Source organism: Phyllobates terribilis, unplaced genomic scaffold (genome assembly GCF_046119375.1).
Source record: "Phyllobates terribilis strain yellow unplaced genomic scaffold, ASM4611937v1 Scaffold_5__5_contigs__length_657084704, whole genome shotgun sequence".
NCBI lineage: Eukaryota > Metazoa > Chordata > Amphibia > Anura > Dendrobatidae > Phyllobates > Phyllobates terribilis.
Window position 1 is genome coordinate 596,445,214 of NW_027362765.1, and position 18,259 is coordinate 596,463,472.

At 43.0% G+C, this 18,259-nt stretch overlaps 1 protein-coding gene across 1 annotated transcript in view; it reads right to left on the reverse strand.

Moving 5' to 3' along the window:
* Positions 1-18,259, reverse strand: part of LOC141273723 (heparan-alpha-glucosaminide N-acetyltransferase-like) — a 1,179,775-nt gene that overhangs the window by 645,560 nt on the left and 515,956 nt on the right. The window contains exons 8-9 of the mRNA XM_073686004.1: positions 11,745-11,821; positions 7,912-7,942 (exon numbers count right to left, since the gene is read on the reverse strand). Coding sequence (XP_073542105.1) covers positions 7,912-7,942; positions 11,745-11,821 — 108 coding nt within the window. The remainder of the gene's footprint in view (positions 1-7,911; positions 7,943-11,744; positions 11,822-18,259) is intronic.

An 18,259-nucleotide genomic window follows, 5' to 3' on the forward strand; every position in this document is an offset into this window, starting at 1 on the left:
GACCAAAAGAGCTTACATTGTACGGAAGAGAGAGAGAGAACACCACTGACCATAAGACCTGGCACTCTAGAGGAGAGAGAAAGAGAGAAACAAAGAAAGAGAGAAGACCCTGCTAGCCATAAGTAAGAACTTATACATTACAGGAGAGAGAGAAAGGATAATGCTGACCATAAGAGTTTACACTCTACAGGAGAAAGGACCCTACTGACTATAAGAGCTTACACTGTACAGGAGAGAGAGGGACCCTGCTGACCATAAGAGCTGGCTCTCTATAGGGGAGAAAAAGAGAGAGGACCCTGTTGACCATACGTGCTTACACTCTGCAGCAGAGAGAACCCCACTGACCATAAGAGCTTATACTATATAGAAGAGAAAGAGAGGACTCTGCTGATCATAAGAGCTTACACTCTACAGTAGAGAGAATCCCACTAACCATAAGAGTTTACACTATATAGAAGAGAGAGAGAGGACCTTGCTGACCATAAAAGCTTACACTCTACAAGAGAGAGGACCACAGTGATCATAAGAGCTTATACTATATAGAAGAGAGAGGACCCTACTGTTCATAAGAGCTTACACTCTACAGACAATAGAGAGGACCCTGCTGACCATAAGAGCTTAGACTCTACAGGAGAGAGAGGACTCAGGTGACCATAAGAGCTTACACTATACAGGAGAAAGGACCCCACTGACCAAAAGAGCTTACATTGTACGGAGGAGAGAGAGAGAACACCACTGACCATAAGACCTGGCACTCTAGAGGAGAGAGAAAGAGAGAAAGAAAGAAAGAAAGAAAGAAAGAAAGAAAGAAAGAAAGAAAGAAAGAAAGAAAGAGAGAAGACCCTGCTAGCCATAAGAGCTTATACCCTGCTGACCATAAGAGCTTAGACTCTACAGGAGAGAGAGGACTCAGGTGACCATAAGAGCTTACACTATACAGGAGAAAGGACCCCACTGACCAAAAGAGCTTACATTGTACGGAGGAGAGAGAGAGAACACCACTGACCATAAGACCTGGCACTCTAGAGGAGAGAGAAAGAGAGAAAGAAAGAAAGAAAGAAAGAGAGAAGACCCTGCTAGCCATAAGAGCTTATACATTACAGGAGAGAGAGAAAGGATAATGCTGACCATAAGAGTTTACACTCTACAGGAGAGAGGACCCTACTGACTATAAGAGCTTACACTGTACTGGAGAGAGAAGGGACCCCGCTGACCATAAGAGCTGGCACTCTATAGGAGAGAAAAAGAGAGAGGACCCTGCTGACCATACGTGCTTACACTCTACAGCAGAGAGAACCCCACTGACCATAAGAGCTTACACTATATAGAAGAGAAAGAGAGGACCCCACTGACCATAAGAGCTCACACTCTAAATGAGAGAGGACCCCACTGATCATAAGAGCTTACACTATATAGAAAGAGAGGATCCTACTGATCATAAGCGCTTAAACTTTACAGGATACAGAGGACACAGGTGACCATAAGAGCTTACACTCCACAGGAGAGAGAGAGGACCTGCTAACCATAAGAGCTTACACTCCACAGGAGAAAGAGAGGACTCTGCTCTCTCTATAAGAGAGAGATAGAAAAATAGAGAGAGGACCCCGCTGACCATAAGAGCTTACACTCTACAAGAGAGAAGACCCCACTGACCATAAGAGCTTACACTGTACAGGAGAGAGAGAGAACCCTGCTGATCATAAGAGTTTACACTCTACTGGAGAGAGAAGGAGAGAGGACCCCACAGATCATAACAGCTTACACTCTACAGGAGAGATAGAACCTCGCCAACCATAAGAGCTCATACTATATAGAAGAGAGACAGGACCCTGCTGTTCATAAGAGCTTACACTCCACAGGAGAGAGAGAGGACCCCGCTGACTATAACAGCTTACACACTACAAGAGAGAGTGAGGTTTAGTCTGTGTCCATCACCTTAAGTGTCCATTAGCTGAAGTGTCTGAAATTTGAATTAATCCTGAATAATATGATGCATGCAGACTGTACCTTACCTGCCATCACCGCACTCTAATCAGCATCTGTTTATCCATTCCTCTTACAGGTACGTCACCCAACTTTCCCATGCTGACTTCCATGCCGTCTTCTCTATACCGTTCTGTTCCTACTTTCTAATGGTACGTCACCCAACTTTCCCATGCTGACTTCCATGCCGTCTTCTCTATACCGTTCTGTTCCTACTTTCTAATGGTACGTCACCCAACTTTTCCATGCTGACTTCCATGCCGTCTTCTCTATACTGTTCTGTTCCTACTTTCTAATGGTACGTCACCCAACTTTCCCATGCTGACTTCCATGCCGTCTTCTCTATACCGTTCTGTTCCTACTTTCTAATGGTACGTCACCCAACTTACACCAGCTACCCCCCACTTTCATTTATGACCTTGTTTACTCAGTCTTTGAGTATCCAGCATCTGGTTCAATCTAATCAGCTGATCAAGATGAGCACAGACCACTCCCCGCTGGTTCACAGCTGAATGCATTCTGTTACAAATATATTGTGGGCCAGGAGTCTGTGTCAGACTTAGTCTGTGTCCATCACCTTAAGTGTCCATTAGCTGAAGTGCTTGAAATTTGAATTAATCCTGAATTGAACCTGAAGGGAACTGGATACTTTGTCACAGTAAACAATGTTTGTCTTTGTTTTCACTCTCACCCCCTTAATCCTTCACTTCTTACAACCACCCCTAATCCCTACACCTAGTAAGGAACTAACTCTTCATCTCTCCCTCCATTCTCCCCACCCATCTCACCTCCTCCTCAGAGCTATTCCTCAACATACAATCCTTTGTCTCCAAACACAGACAGCCACCTCATGCCCTCTAACGCTTTCTCTGCTCCTCCTTACTGCCGGCGACATCTCTCCACATCCCGGTCTTCCTCACCACATCCCTACACTCACTTCCACCTCCTACACACGATCTATCCCAAACTCTCGTAACCCTTCTAACCTTATACCTATCCGCCCAGCCCCCGCTTCCCCAGTCCCACTAATAGGAGCTATATGGAACGCTCGCTCCGTTTGCAACAAACTTTCCTACATTCACGATCTCTTCATCACTAACAAGCTTTCCTTCCTCGGCATCACTGAAACCTGGCTCACCCCCTCCAACACAGCCTCTCCTGCTGCACTTTCGTATGGCGGAATCCACCTCTCCCATACCCCCCACCCCACCGGCAAGCACGGTGGAGGAATAGGTTTCCTCCTCTCAGAAAACAGCTCCTTCACCCATATCCCACTGCCGCCCTCAATTACTCTCCCCTCTTTTGAAGTGCTCTGCGTGCGCATCTACTCCCCATCCAACCTCCAACTGGCTGTCATCTACCGACCCCAGGATTAACCACCACTTTCTTTGACCACTTCATTTCCTCTCCGTTGACATCCCCACTATCCTCATGGGCGACTTTAACATCCCCATTGACACTTCCCTCTCAGCTGCCTCTAAGCTTCTATCCCTCACTTCCTCCTTTGGTCTTACTCAGTGGTCTTCCACACCCACACACAAAGACGGCCACACGCTGGACCTCATCTTCACCCGCCTCTGTTCCCTATCTAACCTCTCTAACTCACCTCTCCCTCTTTCTGACCACAACATACTCACATTCTCTTCTCTCTCCTCCCCGGGGCAACAATCCCCACTCCACAAACTTGCATACCCTCGCAGAAATCTCAAACACCTTGACCTACACTCACTCTCTGAATCCCTCCTCCCTCTTACAGACATTAGTTCCTTACATGATGCAGATGTTGCTGCCACTTTATACAACACCACAACCGCTGCAGCTCTCGATTCGGTCACCCCCCTCACACATTCCAAGGCTCCCACAATCAACAGACAACCCTGGCACACCAGCCTAACTAAAGAACTGCGACGGGCCTCCAGGGTTGCTGAGCATAGATGGAAAAGGTCCCACTCTCATGAGCACTTCATCGCATTCAAACAGTCCCTCACTACCTTCAAGTCCACACCCACTGCAGCAAAACAAACATACTTCACATCTCTCATATCCTCCCTGTCTCACAACCCCAAACAACTATTCAACACCTTCAATTCTCTCTTCCGTCCCCCAGTGCCTCCTCTCTCTCCTCTTATTTCAGCCAAAGACTTTGCCTCATTCTTCAAGCAGAAGATTGACACCATCAGACAAAGCTTTTGCCTAAAGCCCCCACAGCCCCTCCCCACACCTACTCAACCCTCTTCCTCCAAAACCACCTTCTCCACCATTTCTGAAGATCAACTTTCCTCCCTACTCTCCAAATCACACCTCACCACCTGTAAACTTGACCCAATCCCGTCCCACCTCATCCCAAACCTTACCACTATCTTCTCCCAGCCCTAGCCCACCTCTTCAACCTGTCACTAACAACTGGTGTCTTCCCCTCATGCTTCAAACATGCCTCAATCACACCCATCCTCAAAAAGCCCTCCCTTGACCCATCCTCTGTGTCTAGCTATCGCCCCATATCACTTCTTCCCTATGCCTCAAAACTACTGGAACAACATGTCCATTCTGAACTGTCCTCCCACCTCTCCTCCTGCTCCCTCTTTGACCGCCTACAATCTGGTTTCCGACCGCACCATTCTACTGAAACTGCACTGACTAAAGTCACCAACGACCTACTAACCGCCAAATCTAAGCGACACTACTCTGTCCTCTTCCTCCTAGACCTGTCATCTGCCTTTGACACAGTGGACCATTTCCTCTTACTACAGACTCTCTCATCTATCGGCTTCACAGACTTGACCCTCTCCTGGATCCCCTCATACCTAACAGACCGGACATTCAGTGTCTCCCACTCACACACCACCTCCTCATCTCGCCCCCTATCTGTCGGTGTCCCCCAAGGTTCAGTTCTAGGACCGCTGCTCTTCTCCATCTACACCTTCGGCCTGGGACAGCTCATAGAGTCTCACGGCTTTCATTATCACCTAAATGCTGATGACACACAGATCTACCTCTCTGGACCCGATATCACCTCCTTACTAACCAAAATCCCACAATGTCTGTCTGCTATTTCATCCTTCTTCTCTGCCAGATTTCTAAAACTTAACATGGACAAAACAGAATTCATCATCTTTCCGCCAACCCCCCCAACTGACCTATCTATCAATGTCAATGGCTGCCCACTCTCCCCAGTCCCTCAAGCTCACTGCCTTGGGGTAACCCTGGACTCTGAACTCTCCTTCAAACCACATATCCAAGCCCTTTCCACTTCCTGCTGACTCCAACTCAAAAATATCTCCCGGATCCGCACATTCCTCAACCATGAATCTGCAAAAACACTAGTGCACGCCCTCATCATCTCCCGTCTTGACTACTGCAACCTCCTGCTCTGTAGCCTCCCCTCTAACACTCTCGCACCCCTCCAATCTATCCTAAACTCTGCTGCTCGACTAATCAACCTGTCCCCCCCGCTATTCCCCGGCCTCTCCTCTCTGTCAATCTCTTCACTGGCTCCCCATTGCTCAGAGACTCCAGTTCAAAATCCTAACCATGACATACAAAGCCATTCACAACCTGTCTCCTCCATATATCTCTGACCTAGTCTCCCGTTACATACCCGCACGCAACCTCCGATCCTCTCAAGATCTCCTTCTCTACTCCCCTCTTATCTCCTCCTCCCACAATCGCATACAAGATATCTCCCGTGCTTCCCCCCTACTCTGGAACTCTCTACCCCAGCATATCAGACTCTCGCCTACCGTGGAAACCTTCAAAAGGAACCTGAAGACCCACCTCTTCCGACAAGCCTACAACCTGCAGTAACCACCGCTCCACCATACCGCTGCACGACCAGCTCCACCCTCACCTACTGTATCCTCACCCATCCCTTGTAGATTGTGAGCCCTCGCGGGCAGGGTCCTCGCTCCTCCTGTACCAGTCGCTGTCACATTGTGTTCAAGATTATTGTAATTGTTCTTGTATTATACCCCTTTTTCACATGTAAAGCGCCATGGAATAAATGGCGCTATAATAATAAATAATAATAATCCTGCTGACCATAAGAGCTTACATTCTACAGGATAGAGAGACTCACCCAGGGACTCTGGAGATGGAAAACATCTTTGCCATACAAACTGTGCTCCACTAAGAACCACTGATCTGTGATGACCCAGGTACTGGCCACCACTGTACAAGGTGTGATAATCCATAAGATGTCATAACTGCAGGGCATTATGGGGACGCCTGCGTGGAAACGCAAGAAGACATTATGTGTGGGAAATGGTGCCAGGCAAGTTTTCTTCTATTTTGGGGACCGGAAATAGAATCTCAAAATGTTTGAATTTGCATGAAACCACAAACTTTAAGAAATTTAACGTAAACTCAATCTTCCAAGGATCTGTCCTCTCATCTTTAGTTATTATCTCAAGATTGGCAGAATATTTTAATAAGCAGTAAATTGCATAATTGCTTTTACAAGTACTACCTGACTATACCCATTTATGAAGATGAGAATAACTCTTTAAAGCAAATCAATCACCCCCAAAACTGAAATTTAATTATTTAGACATTAATGAGGGAGACTTAGTCCTTATAAAAATCATACCGGTACTGTAAATTTTAGCAATTTAGTTTTATGTAAAAACAAATTTAACAGATATGTAAATGAGAGGGCTTTAGTGAACCCTTGGCATGGCCAAGAGCTCTGTGCACAGCTCCACCACTTCAGTTATCATTCTTTGCCTTATGGTGATTGACAGTGCCTTATCGAAATCCCCAGCTCTTTATACACTGACACTACAGGGGGCAAGAGTGCACATTTACTAAAATCTACAGTACCAGTATGGTTTTATAGGGGCTCAGTCCACTTTATGAATGTCTAAATAGTTCAATTTCATTTTATGGGTGACAAACTCCCTGTAACAGCAGCAATGGAATGTGGGGAGCAAAAATCTCCTGGTGTAATGCTGTCCCTGTATGTAGCATTCCCAAGGGTGATATATACTGTATGTGTCAAATCTGTCCTTACATGATACTAATACATATAATTAATATTGGCTGGCTGACCAATATCCAATCAATAGTTTTCCTTACCAATAACTAACAGCATGCCAGTAATTAGATAAACATGTGACATATCCTCATGGGGTCAGTGTTCCAATCACAGGTGAACATGTGTATTAGGTACTTTGTCCCCGATGAACAGCATAATGTGCCAGCCAAAATGTAAAACAAAGGCGGGTGCACCTGAAATGCTCAAGCCGCGCAACAATATGCAAGGAATTAAACCTTTTGACATATTTTTATGGGATGAGTTATAGATTTTTTAGGAATCATTTTTGGCTATATATTAAATAGTGGTTCGTCCATTTAAATAGTTTTTATAATGTTCATGTTTATAACATTCGCCTTGACTGTTAGAACTTGATTGTATGAAGATGCCAAATGTCCATACGCTTTATACTCGTTAATAATATGTATTCAGTATTTTTCTTCAGAAAATGTAGAACAATGTTTTTTTATTTTAAAGCATTCTATTTTGTCACTATACATTTTTTTATGGCTATACAGCATTACACTACTACCTTCGTATAAATTGCACAGGCATCTTTTAAGACTGCTGATACCAGAAGGATCAGCCGACAGGCTAATGTGTATGGGGGCATTCTCACCCTACAGACGACATTGGGGGTGAGATTAATGTGTTATGTCCGATTTCGGAATGCCAATACACTTCTGTTCTCTGGGAGATAAGAGAGATAGCAGCCCGCCGACAGCTGTTTATTGTGTATGTTGTATGAGGGGGGGTCTCTACAGTCTAACTAAGATATTACTAGATAGTAACCTTTGTTACACCCCGATGATTGTTGGTACTAATGTGATTTTGGGGGAGCAGTCAATGATGTTTGTATGACATCGGAGCTACTATTAAATAAGTGATGTACTTACCATGGCATAACTAAATCTGCCACTGTTAGTCCTGAAATAAATAAGTGCAATTTTATGGTACATAAAGTACAAAATATGATTTCTTAATTTCCACAAAAACTACTACATGTACTATAAAGGGACCAAAACCACATGCCTCTGCTTTATCAAGCTTATAAATAACCTGCTAAGAAAACTGAGCAACATTGTTATAAACTTGGTAATAAACTTAGAGATAAGCAAATCTGTTTAAATTAAAATTTGCAAGCTTCGATGAATTAAAAAAAATGAAAAATCCGAGGTACTCCAATTGCTCTAAAGAGGCATGTGCAACACTCCGATATCTCGTAGGACTGTAGTGAACCTCCTTCAAGCTCTTTAACATATACACAGCCTTAGTAATGTCAAAGTAACCTCAGCAGGGCTATGAGTAAATGCATTGTGCTGTCACACAATATATGAAATGTTTATTCAGTGTTTTGTGCCTTTCTCTCCTTACTTCTATTGCTAAGCTGTGACATCCCTTCACAATCTAGATTCAGCAAAAAATGGCTACTGCATTCCCTGCTACTGCTTTCATCCAGGCTATGATAGTCCCTTCTGATTGGTTGTGCTATACTATGTGATGTAATTGAGATAGCTGCAAGGCATTATGGGAACGGCAGCCCAGCTCTGCCCCTGGTCATGTGAGCCATTTTTGGCTGTTACAAACTTCTGCAAAGTGTAAAATGTCGGTGGCCATTTTAGGCGACTCATATGAATTGAATCACAAATTAATTCGCCAGGTGCAGAAAATTCTTAAAAATTCAACACAAATTCAATTTGCATGAAAGCGATTTACTCATCCCTGTTATTTGCTTATCTTGCGCTAGTATCTGTCAACTATTGACGGACACCTTCCTAAAGCCTTGCTCACGGTGTGTGGTTCAGGAATAGCATTTATTGATTTTAATCCAAACCTGAACTGGCTCCACAATAATAAGTGAGGTTACCTTCACATGCAGCAGATATTCAATTCCAATTCATCTAAGTGGGCTTGCTCCTATAGCATGTGCAAGGATTAATGCAAGTCCTATTTAAGTGCATGGAATAACCACAGACATTTCTACAAATACTTGTCATTTAAAGTGGCTGTACAAAATTGGAAAGGTGAGCTGACCATCAGGCAGAAGAAGATGGCTACTAATACTCGGCACCCAACCATTGATTACACGCCATGCTTTTTCAATCCCTTTAAACTTGTGCTGGAGACGCAATGGTGGGTTTTAGGCCATTTTGTTGTTTCCTAACATTTTGTCTAGGAAGCATTTACACCCAAACAAAATAATAATGATAATATCTAAAATCCTAGATGACTTTACATACAGTATTTAGTAAATCTTTATTAGATGAACACCCTTTATCATCAAATTGGAGGTGCTGCAGTACACTAAAAGTGGCACAGCTCTGTGCACTGTGTAGTGGCCATGGATGGTAGTGTAAGGAACTGAGTCAGTTGGCTATGTTCACGTCACATCTTTACCACGTGCCAGTGGCTCCGTCAAGGCTTCCGTCTGAAGCCCTGAAAAACGGGATTGAGGTGTTTCTGCTGACGGCCATTGAATGTAATGAAATAGACAGTCACTTTGTGCTTTATGTGACTTCCTTTAAGCAGTGCTCATCTTTTTGATTCTAGCACAAAAGCATGGTCGTCTGTGTTTTTGTGCCCGCCTCAAAAAGGTGGACACTGCTTAAAAGAATGTCAGACTGAGCGCAAAATGACTCCTTCTCCTTCATAAAAGTTAATGGTTTAGTCAGTACATCTGCATGAATTCCATTTTTCAGGGCTTCAGAGAGAAGTCACTGATGTGGCAAAAATCATGATGTGAACTGGGCCTTAGGGTATGCTGCAACTCCTTCAATCAGCTGATGAGTGAGAAAGCAGGCAGTGACACATAACTGTTTTGATAGTGTTGACATATCGTAAAGAATAATTCATCAGTACTAAAGTCCCTGGAAAAGCCCTTTCACTTACAGGTGCTTCTAACAAAATTAGAATATCCTTAAAAATTTTATTTATTTCAGTTCTTCAATACAAAAAATGAAACTCATATATAATATAGAGTCATTACAAACAGAGTGATATATTTCAAGTGTTTATTTCTGTTAATGTTGATGATTATAGCTTACAGCCAGTGAAAACACAAAGGTCATTATCTCAGTAAATTAGAATACTTTATAACAACAGCTTGAAAAATGTTTTTAAAATCCGAAATGTTGGCCTTCTGAAATGTATGTTCAGTAAATGCACCCAATACTTGGTCGGGGCTCCTTTTGCATCAATTACTGCATCAATGCGGTGTGGCATGGAGGCGATCAGCCTGTGGCACTGCTGAGGTGTTATGGAAGCCCAGGTTGCTTTGATGGCAGCCTTCAGCTCGTCTGCATTGTTGGGTCTGGTGTCTCATCTTCCTCTTGACAATACCCCCTAGATTCTCTATGGGGTTAAGGTCAGGCGAGTTTGCTGGCCAATCAAGCACAGTGATACTGTTGTTTTTAAATCAGGTATTGGTACTTTTGGCAGTGTGGACAGGTGCCAAGTCCTGCTGGAGAATGACATTTCCATGGGAGCAACAGTCCAGGTCTTTTTCTCCTTGGCCAAGGTAAGACGTTTCTGGCGTTGTCTATTAGTCATGAGTGGCTTGACACAAGCAATGCGACACTTGTAGCCCATGTCCTGGATACGTCTGTGTGTGATGGCTCTTGAAGCAATGACTCCAGCAGCAGCCCACTTCTTGTGAATCTCCCCCAAATATTTGAATGATCTTTTCATAACAATCCTTTCAAGGCTGCGGTTATCCCGGTTGCTTGTGCACCTTTTTCTACTACACTTCTTCCTTCCACTCAACTTTCCATTAATATGCTTGGATACAGCACTCTGTGAACAGCCAGCTTCTTTAGCAATGACCTTTTGTGGCTTACCCTTCTTGTGGAGTGTGTCAACGACTGCCTTCTGGACATCTGTCATGTCAGCAGTCTTCCCCATGATTGTGGAGCCTACTGAAACAGACTAAGGGACCTTTTTAAACACGTAGGAAGCCTTTGCAGGTGTTTTTTGTTAATTATTCTAATTTAAAGAGATAATGACTTCTGTGTTTTCATTGGCTGCAATCCATAATCAGCAACATTAATAGAAATAAACACTTGAAATAGATCACTCTGTGTGAGTTTCACTTTTTGTATTGAAGAACTGAAATAAATTGAATTTTTGATGATATTCCAAATTTGTGAGAAGCACCTGTATATTAAAGGGGTTGTTCACCAATCCTACCATAAATTGATGACCTAATCCACGATATAAAACTAGTGGACAGCATCTTTAAAAACAATTGCTGGTGCAGTGAGCCGTTTATGACTTTTTTTTGCATTGAGAATTCATTCTGTGAATAAAAGGCATGTTTAGTAAATCTTTGAGTTACTCCAACTATATGGCTAAAGCGATATAACCAACAATATAAAGAACACAGTTTCAAAGCCATTGCTGTCTGTCATAGTCATCGTGTCATGCATTGTAAAGAGTTAAACAAATTCATTCTTGATCAAGAAAATAATGTCCCTTGGTGTAGCAAGAAAATACATTTAGCAATCTGCAGCTTATTTTAAGATCGATACAGTCCTGCTGATTTGTTGAAGCAGCTTTTATGAAGTTAAGGCAGAGTTCATTGTTAAATACCCCTACCTAGTAAGCAGACGGTGGGCCACATTCATTCTGTTTCTCTTATGGATCAATAAGGAGATTGCTGATTTGCTTCAAAGGCTTTTTTTTAAGATGTGGGGGCAGCTTTAATTATTTTTTTATGGGACTTTTTGCTTACCGTTCCAAGGAGCATGCTGGAAGAACCAATAACCGCCCCCTCCATAGTTGACAAACACCATTAAAGTCAAGGAGAAGCTGGCAAGAAATAACATATATAATTTCAAGTAAATTTTAATTTTGCAAATGAAGTGCACTTTGAAATGTAAAGTCCAGACAAGGATAACTTACATCTTGACATTTTCTACTGTCATTTCAGACTTCCACTTGGTCACATGTAAGCAGGTATATATCCAAATCCTTTATTTTAACTGTCCGTTATGCCTGACACTTTACAAGTCATCTGGGAGGGCCATAGCACTGAGCAGTCCTGACTGTGCTCAGTGCTGGGATGTAATTACACCCACAATTATTTGATTGACGTCCCACTCACATTCACAAACTGAGCTGGACATCAGTCAAGTAGCAGTGAGTGTGATTACAACCCAGACAGTGAGCACAGTCATGACTGCTCAGTGCTGTGGCCCCTTCCAGATGACAGTATGGAGAGTTAAGTGATGGGGGTCTAATATTTTCTGGATTCTAGTCTTACTGTGCAATCTCACCCAGGTATGTTTGACTCTAAAACGCTGCAGCATTTCAGAGAAGAACATACTTTAAAAGCCGCCTGGGACTGAGCCGCACTGTTGACTAGTCATAGTGGCAGGTCCCTGGTGGCATCTCCCCTCCTGCTGCCCTGGAGTGACAGGTCTTTCCTTGTGTGTGTGTATGGGTAGACACCTGTCACTTCAGGTGAGAGGGTGGGGAGAAACCACCAGAGACCCGCCTGTCCGACCAGTCTCTTGTGAGACTCGGTCCCCAGTGGCTTTTAAAGTATGTTTTTCTCTGAGATGTTGCAACATTTCAGAGTCAAACATATCAGGCTGAGATCATACAGTCAGTGCCTGGTATATTGTGCCTGATCCATGGGCACAATATATCAGCTGTCAGGTTCCCTTTAAATCAAAGTACAGCACCTTGCATAAACAATTATGAAAGCAGGTTTTGTTATAAGACTGATCACTGTTGAAATTATACAACTTGTAATCTAAGGATAAACTTAGAAAACGAAAAAATTGGAATGAATTTTATTGGTTTTATTATAACTTTTATAATTATTTTAAAATATTGCCTTAAAATTCATTGGTTCTTCAATACTGGACCTAAAGACAGTGGGAGATCTCCTTTGAAACCAAAGGACTGAGCATTTTGCAGAATGAATGGAGATCATCACACCAAATTTGGTGGATTCAGATGACAATAGTTCAATGTTTATGACCACCTTAAAACAACCTTCCACCCCGCACTGAAAAGTGATTAGACATTAGTCGTGTATAGTCACACTACCAAGTGCCTTCTGTTTGCTTACTGCCGCCTCCACCACTGAGCCTGGTGCTCAGGTACTTTTGAATCCAGGATGGCTGCCGCAGTGGCACTGGGAGCACGATGTAAAGTCTGAACTATGCTTACCCTGCCTTCGTGTCTGTAGAGGTATAGTTCAGACTTATCACTGCGAGGGCTATCTTGGGAGCAGGAGAACTAGAATACCAGTCTTATATGAGGATGTAGTAGGATGCAAACGGAAGGCCCAATTTAGGGTGACAATACACGACACATGTATAGTTACATTTCAGTGTCAGGATTGAGGTTCAATTTAAGGAGAACTTTACTTTATGCTATATGTGACCAAATTGGATATTCAACCCAAAGCACCAAAGACATAACAGAGCTCCCATACAGCCTATTCTTCTCCGTTTTATCAGAATTATTGTAGTCTAGAACACATCAATAAAAAAGCATTTTCTGCAAACATTTACACTATCTAAGTAGAAAAACTGAATGTTGGAAATTATGTAACAGGACAATATTTGCGACTTTTTCTGAATCTTGAAAATAAAAGGGCCACATTATTGCATAATACAGTAATGTTGAGAGAGGATATACTGTACATTTTCAGCAGAAGATCCAGTGATTTGCAGAACAGGAACAACACACACAAAGATTTTGCTTTTTAATTAATCTTTGTCATAAAGTATTCCACTTCACGAATTAGCTGGAGGAAGTAGCAGTACATAATGAAATGGAACCAGATTTATGACTGCTGTATGAAAAATGTCTAATATCCTTCCCTGGTAGCTGTAATTACAATGCAATCAGTTCCCTTTGCTCCTGAACTCCAGCACACAAGTTACATGTGACTATGAAGATTTTTATTCTTTTCAATTATAGTGCTGGGTTAGATATTAGTTGAATTATTTTACTGTTGCTGTAGTTATCTGAAACGTTTAAAAAATGTACAAATTACTAAGATTCAACAATTGCTTTTTGAGGCAGGCAAAAAACATGGTCAACTGTGTTTTGTTGCCTGACTCAAAAAGATGGACATGGCAAAAAGTGAGGTCAGACAGAGCACAAAGTGACTGCATCTGCTTCATTAAAGTCAATGCAATGACCCCATCATCGGATACGTTTGAAGCTGGTTTCCCGATCACTGGGTCCAGAGGATGAACCAATGTCAGTGCTTCCTAATCTGTATATACAAGCGCTGGTTCAGTACAGCCATCGAGAGGTTAAAGGGGTTGTCCACTACTATCGCTGGCCGCTCGTATGCATCATGTGACCCCGGCTGCAGCTGGCTCTGACATCCGTTGACGTCACGACAAGTGCTGGCAGCAGCCGGGGGTCTTTTTCTTCCTGGTTCTGTAAGGTGCCCCAGCGAGGTAGTCGTGAGCGAGCTGTAGCCCCCTCTCGCTCTGGCACCCTACAGACAATTCGTGTCCTCCCTCTGATGTGTGGCTGTGTATGTGGTGCTCTCGACTTACTTCAAACCATCCGATCGCGGCTGTCTCCAAGCATTTCTCTTCTGGGACCAGGGCAGCAATAAATTCAGAGGACACGAGGTTCTTAACCAGAACTTGAACTTTACTTGGGGAAGAGGAATATGTACAATATTTACAGGCAGATATAATGGATAAAGTCCGACAGGTTATCATCTCTCTCACAGGCGCTGGTAACTCCTTCAGCCCTGGTTCCCTCTTTAAGTGAAGCATCTCTGTGACTCTAATCTCTGGCCCAAGAGACTCTTCTGAAATACCAACAGTGATCTGGATCCGATATCTCTCCCCCACGTCTTAGCCTGGAGTCCTACAGTTATATGAAAAAGTTTGGGCACCCCTATTAATCTTAAGCTTAATGTTTTATAAAAATTGGTGTTTTACAACAGCTATTTCAGTTTGATATATGTAATAACTGTTGGACACAGTAATGTTTCTGCCTTGAAATGAGGTTTATTGTACTAACAGAAAATGTGCAATCTGCATTCAAACAAAATTTGACAGGTGCATAAGTATGGGCACCTCACCAGAAAAGTGACATTAATATTTAGTAGATCCCCCTTTTGCAAAAATAACAGCCTCTAGTCGATTCCTGTAGCTTTTAATGAGTTCCTGGATCCTGGATGAAGGTATTTTTGACCATTGCTCTTTACAAAACAATTCCAGTTCAGTTAAGTTTGATGGTCGCCGAGCATGGACAGCCCTCTTCAAATGATCCCACAGATGTTCAATGATATTCAGGTCTGGGGACTGGGATGGCCATTCCAGAACATTGTAATTGTTCCTCTGCATGAATGCCTGAGTAGATTTGGAGCGGTGTTTTGGATCATTGTCTTGCTGAAAGATCCATCCCCTGCGTAGCTTCAACTTTATCACTGATTCTTGAACATTATTGTCAAGAATCTGCTGATACTGAGTGGAATCCATGCGTCCCTCAACTTTAACAAGATTCCCGGTGCCGGCATTGGCCACACAGCCCCAAAGCATGATGGAACCTCCACCAAATTTTACTGTGGGTAGCAAGTGTTTTTCTTGGAATGCTGTGTTTTTTTGCCGCCGTGCATAACGACTTTTTGTATGACCAAACAACTCAATCTTGGTTTCATCAGTCCACAGGACCTTCTTCCAAAAAGAAATTGGCTTCCCCAAATGTGCTTTTGCATACCTCAGCCGACTCTGTTTGTGGCTTGCTTGCAGAAACGGCTTATTTCGCATCACTCTCCCATACAGCTTCTCCTTGTGCAAAGTGCGTTGTATAGTTGACTGATGCACAGTGACACCATCTGCAGCAAGTTGATGCTGCAGCTCTCTGGAGGTGGTCTGAGGATTGTCCTTGACTGATCTCACCATTCTTCTTCTCTGCCTTTCTGATGTTTTTCTTGGCCTGCCACTTCTGGCCTTAACAAGAACTGTCCCTGTGTTCTTCCATTTCCTTACTATGTTCCTCACAGTGGAAACTGACAGGTTAAATCTCTGAGACAGCTTTTTGTATCCTTCCCCTGAACAACTATGTTGAATAATCTTTGTTTTCAGATCATTTGACAGTTGTTTTGAGGAGCCCATGATGCCACTCTTTAGAGGAGATTCAAACAGGAGAACAACTTGCAAGTGGCCACTTTAAATAGTTTTTCTCATGATTGCATACACCTGGCTATGAAGTTCAAAGCTCAATGAGGTTACAAAACCCAAAAAAGTGCTTTAGTAAGTCAGTAAAAAGTAGGTAGGAGTATTTAAAACAAGAAAATGATAAGGGTGCCCATACTTATGCACCTGTCAAATTTTGTTTGAATGCAGATTGCACATTTTCTGTTAGTACAATAAACCTCATTTCAAGGCAGAAACATTACTGTGTCCAACAGTTATTACATATATCAAACTGAAATAGCTGTTGCAAAAACACCAATTTTTATAAAACATTAAGCTTAAGATTAATAGGGGTGCCCAAACTTTTTCATATACCTGTATTTATCTTTCTCTGCTTCCTGCAGACTAGAAGTGCCCCGGGTCCTCACTATCTTTGATGAGTTTCTCCGGCCGGCTAACAGGACTCTTGCTCTTGCGTAGGGAGACTTTCACACTGGTGATCCCACTGTCTGAGGGTATGGAGCTCCCATCTACCCTAGCAGCCAATATATATTCAGGCTGCCTGTATGGTTCTCTGTCCTATCTCTTAACTGCCCTCTGGACACTAAAACAGAGGCTTTTTGCTAATGTGCCCACCCTCTGTGAGCTGTCATCACAGAACTTTAACCCATCACTGTCTATAACACTGCTAGCAGACTCAACCTGACATCTGCACCCAGGACAGTGGCATCTTGTGGCTGATTACAGGTACTGCAGCCCACAAGGAACTATGCCAGAGCTAACGCCTTAGCTTGGCCTACCACAGTTCAGAGAGGATTAATTAAGGGAACACTTTCCTTAACTACTTCAGTGCCTAGGGAAGGCTACGTCCTTCCCCACTATTACAGTTCCACGGTGGAAGCGATGCCAGGCTGTGGGAGGGGTTACCCCCCCTCTCCCCATTCATTGGGAAGGATTCTGGGTGTGACGTGGGGGTAACCCCACCCACAACGCAGCAGCCACCACGGGGACCCCAACGCTGAGTCACGCCTCACTTGTCAGCGAGGTCACATGATGCCTGTGAGCGGCCACTGATAGCGCCGCTCACAGGCATTATCTGCAACGGAAGGTATCTACAAAAAGTCTTAGGGGCCCCGGAGGGATACATTGGGGCGGTAATCTACAGTAGTGCACAACTTCTTTAAACACAGTAATAAGCTATGCTAATCTTTTCTGTGGGGAGTCTGTCTGTGTCTGATAGACGGCTACCCACCCTTACAGCTGCACGATCTAGTGCTAGCTGCTTACACTGCATTTTATAACGTGGGTGCAAGGACAAGTGGGGATAGACTAGATTTTTATAGTCTATGGACTATACATGCCCCCTGAGAATATTACCAAATGTAATTTTCTATGGAAGTATGTTCAGCAAATCAATAAAAATAGAAAGCGCAAATGAAAAATAGTTCAGTTTTAAAATGTAAAGCATTGAATGAAAAAAAATATTTACAGTGAAGTTAATAATAAATTCTTATGCAAACTCAGAGTAGGATCTTGGTGGTCTAGACGAAGGAGAATAGTGTGATTCTGACTTTTAGCGGAACATGGTTGTTGAATGTTCACTAGGCAGAGAGCCAGCTTTGATGAGCTAATTGATAATTGCTCGTTCTATCCTAAGGTTTCAGGGTGAATTCAGCAGGAAGATCTCATCAAAACACATTATTGGGAGTCCCAGCAGGCCTGCCTAGTGCAATTTACAGATTAAAACTGGTCTACTTGTCAGCCCTAACATGACTCCCTGACAGGAAATGTTATATTTTCAGAAGAAGCTTAATGACCACCCCCAAAATACACAACGTGGAGTCTAAATCTGAAATCGGAGGCATTTACATCCCTTGGTCAGAATCTGAATATGTCATACAAGATCCCAATTTTAAAGCTCTGGTAGTCACAGTTACTTAAAGGCAAGTAACTCTACATGGCAGCGTAATCACATCCATTAGTTACCACAGCAACCCAGCCAAAGGTTAAGTCATTTGTTCGAAAGGCACTGGTGAAAATTATGGAATTACACCAACTTAACACCAGTGGTTTCAATGAAAACATTTATGTCTGATTCCATTGAAGATGAAGTCCAGTA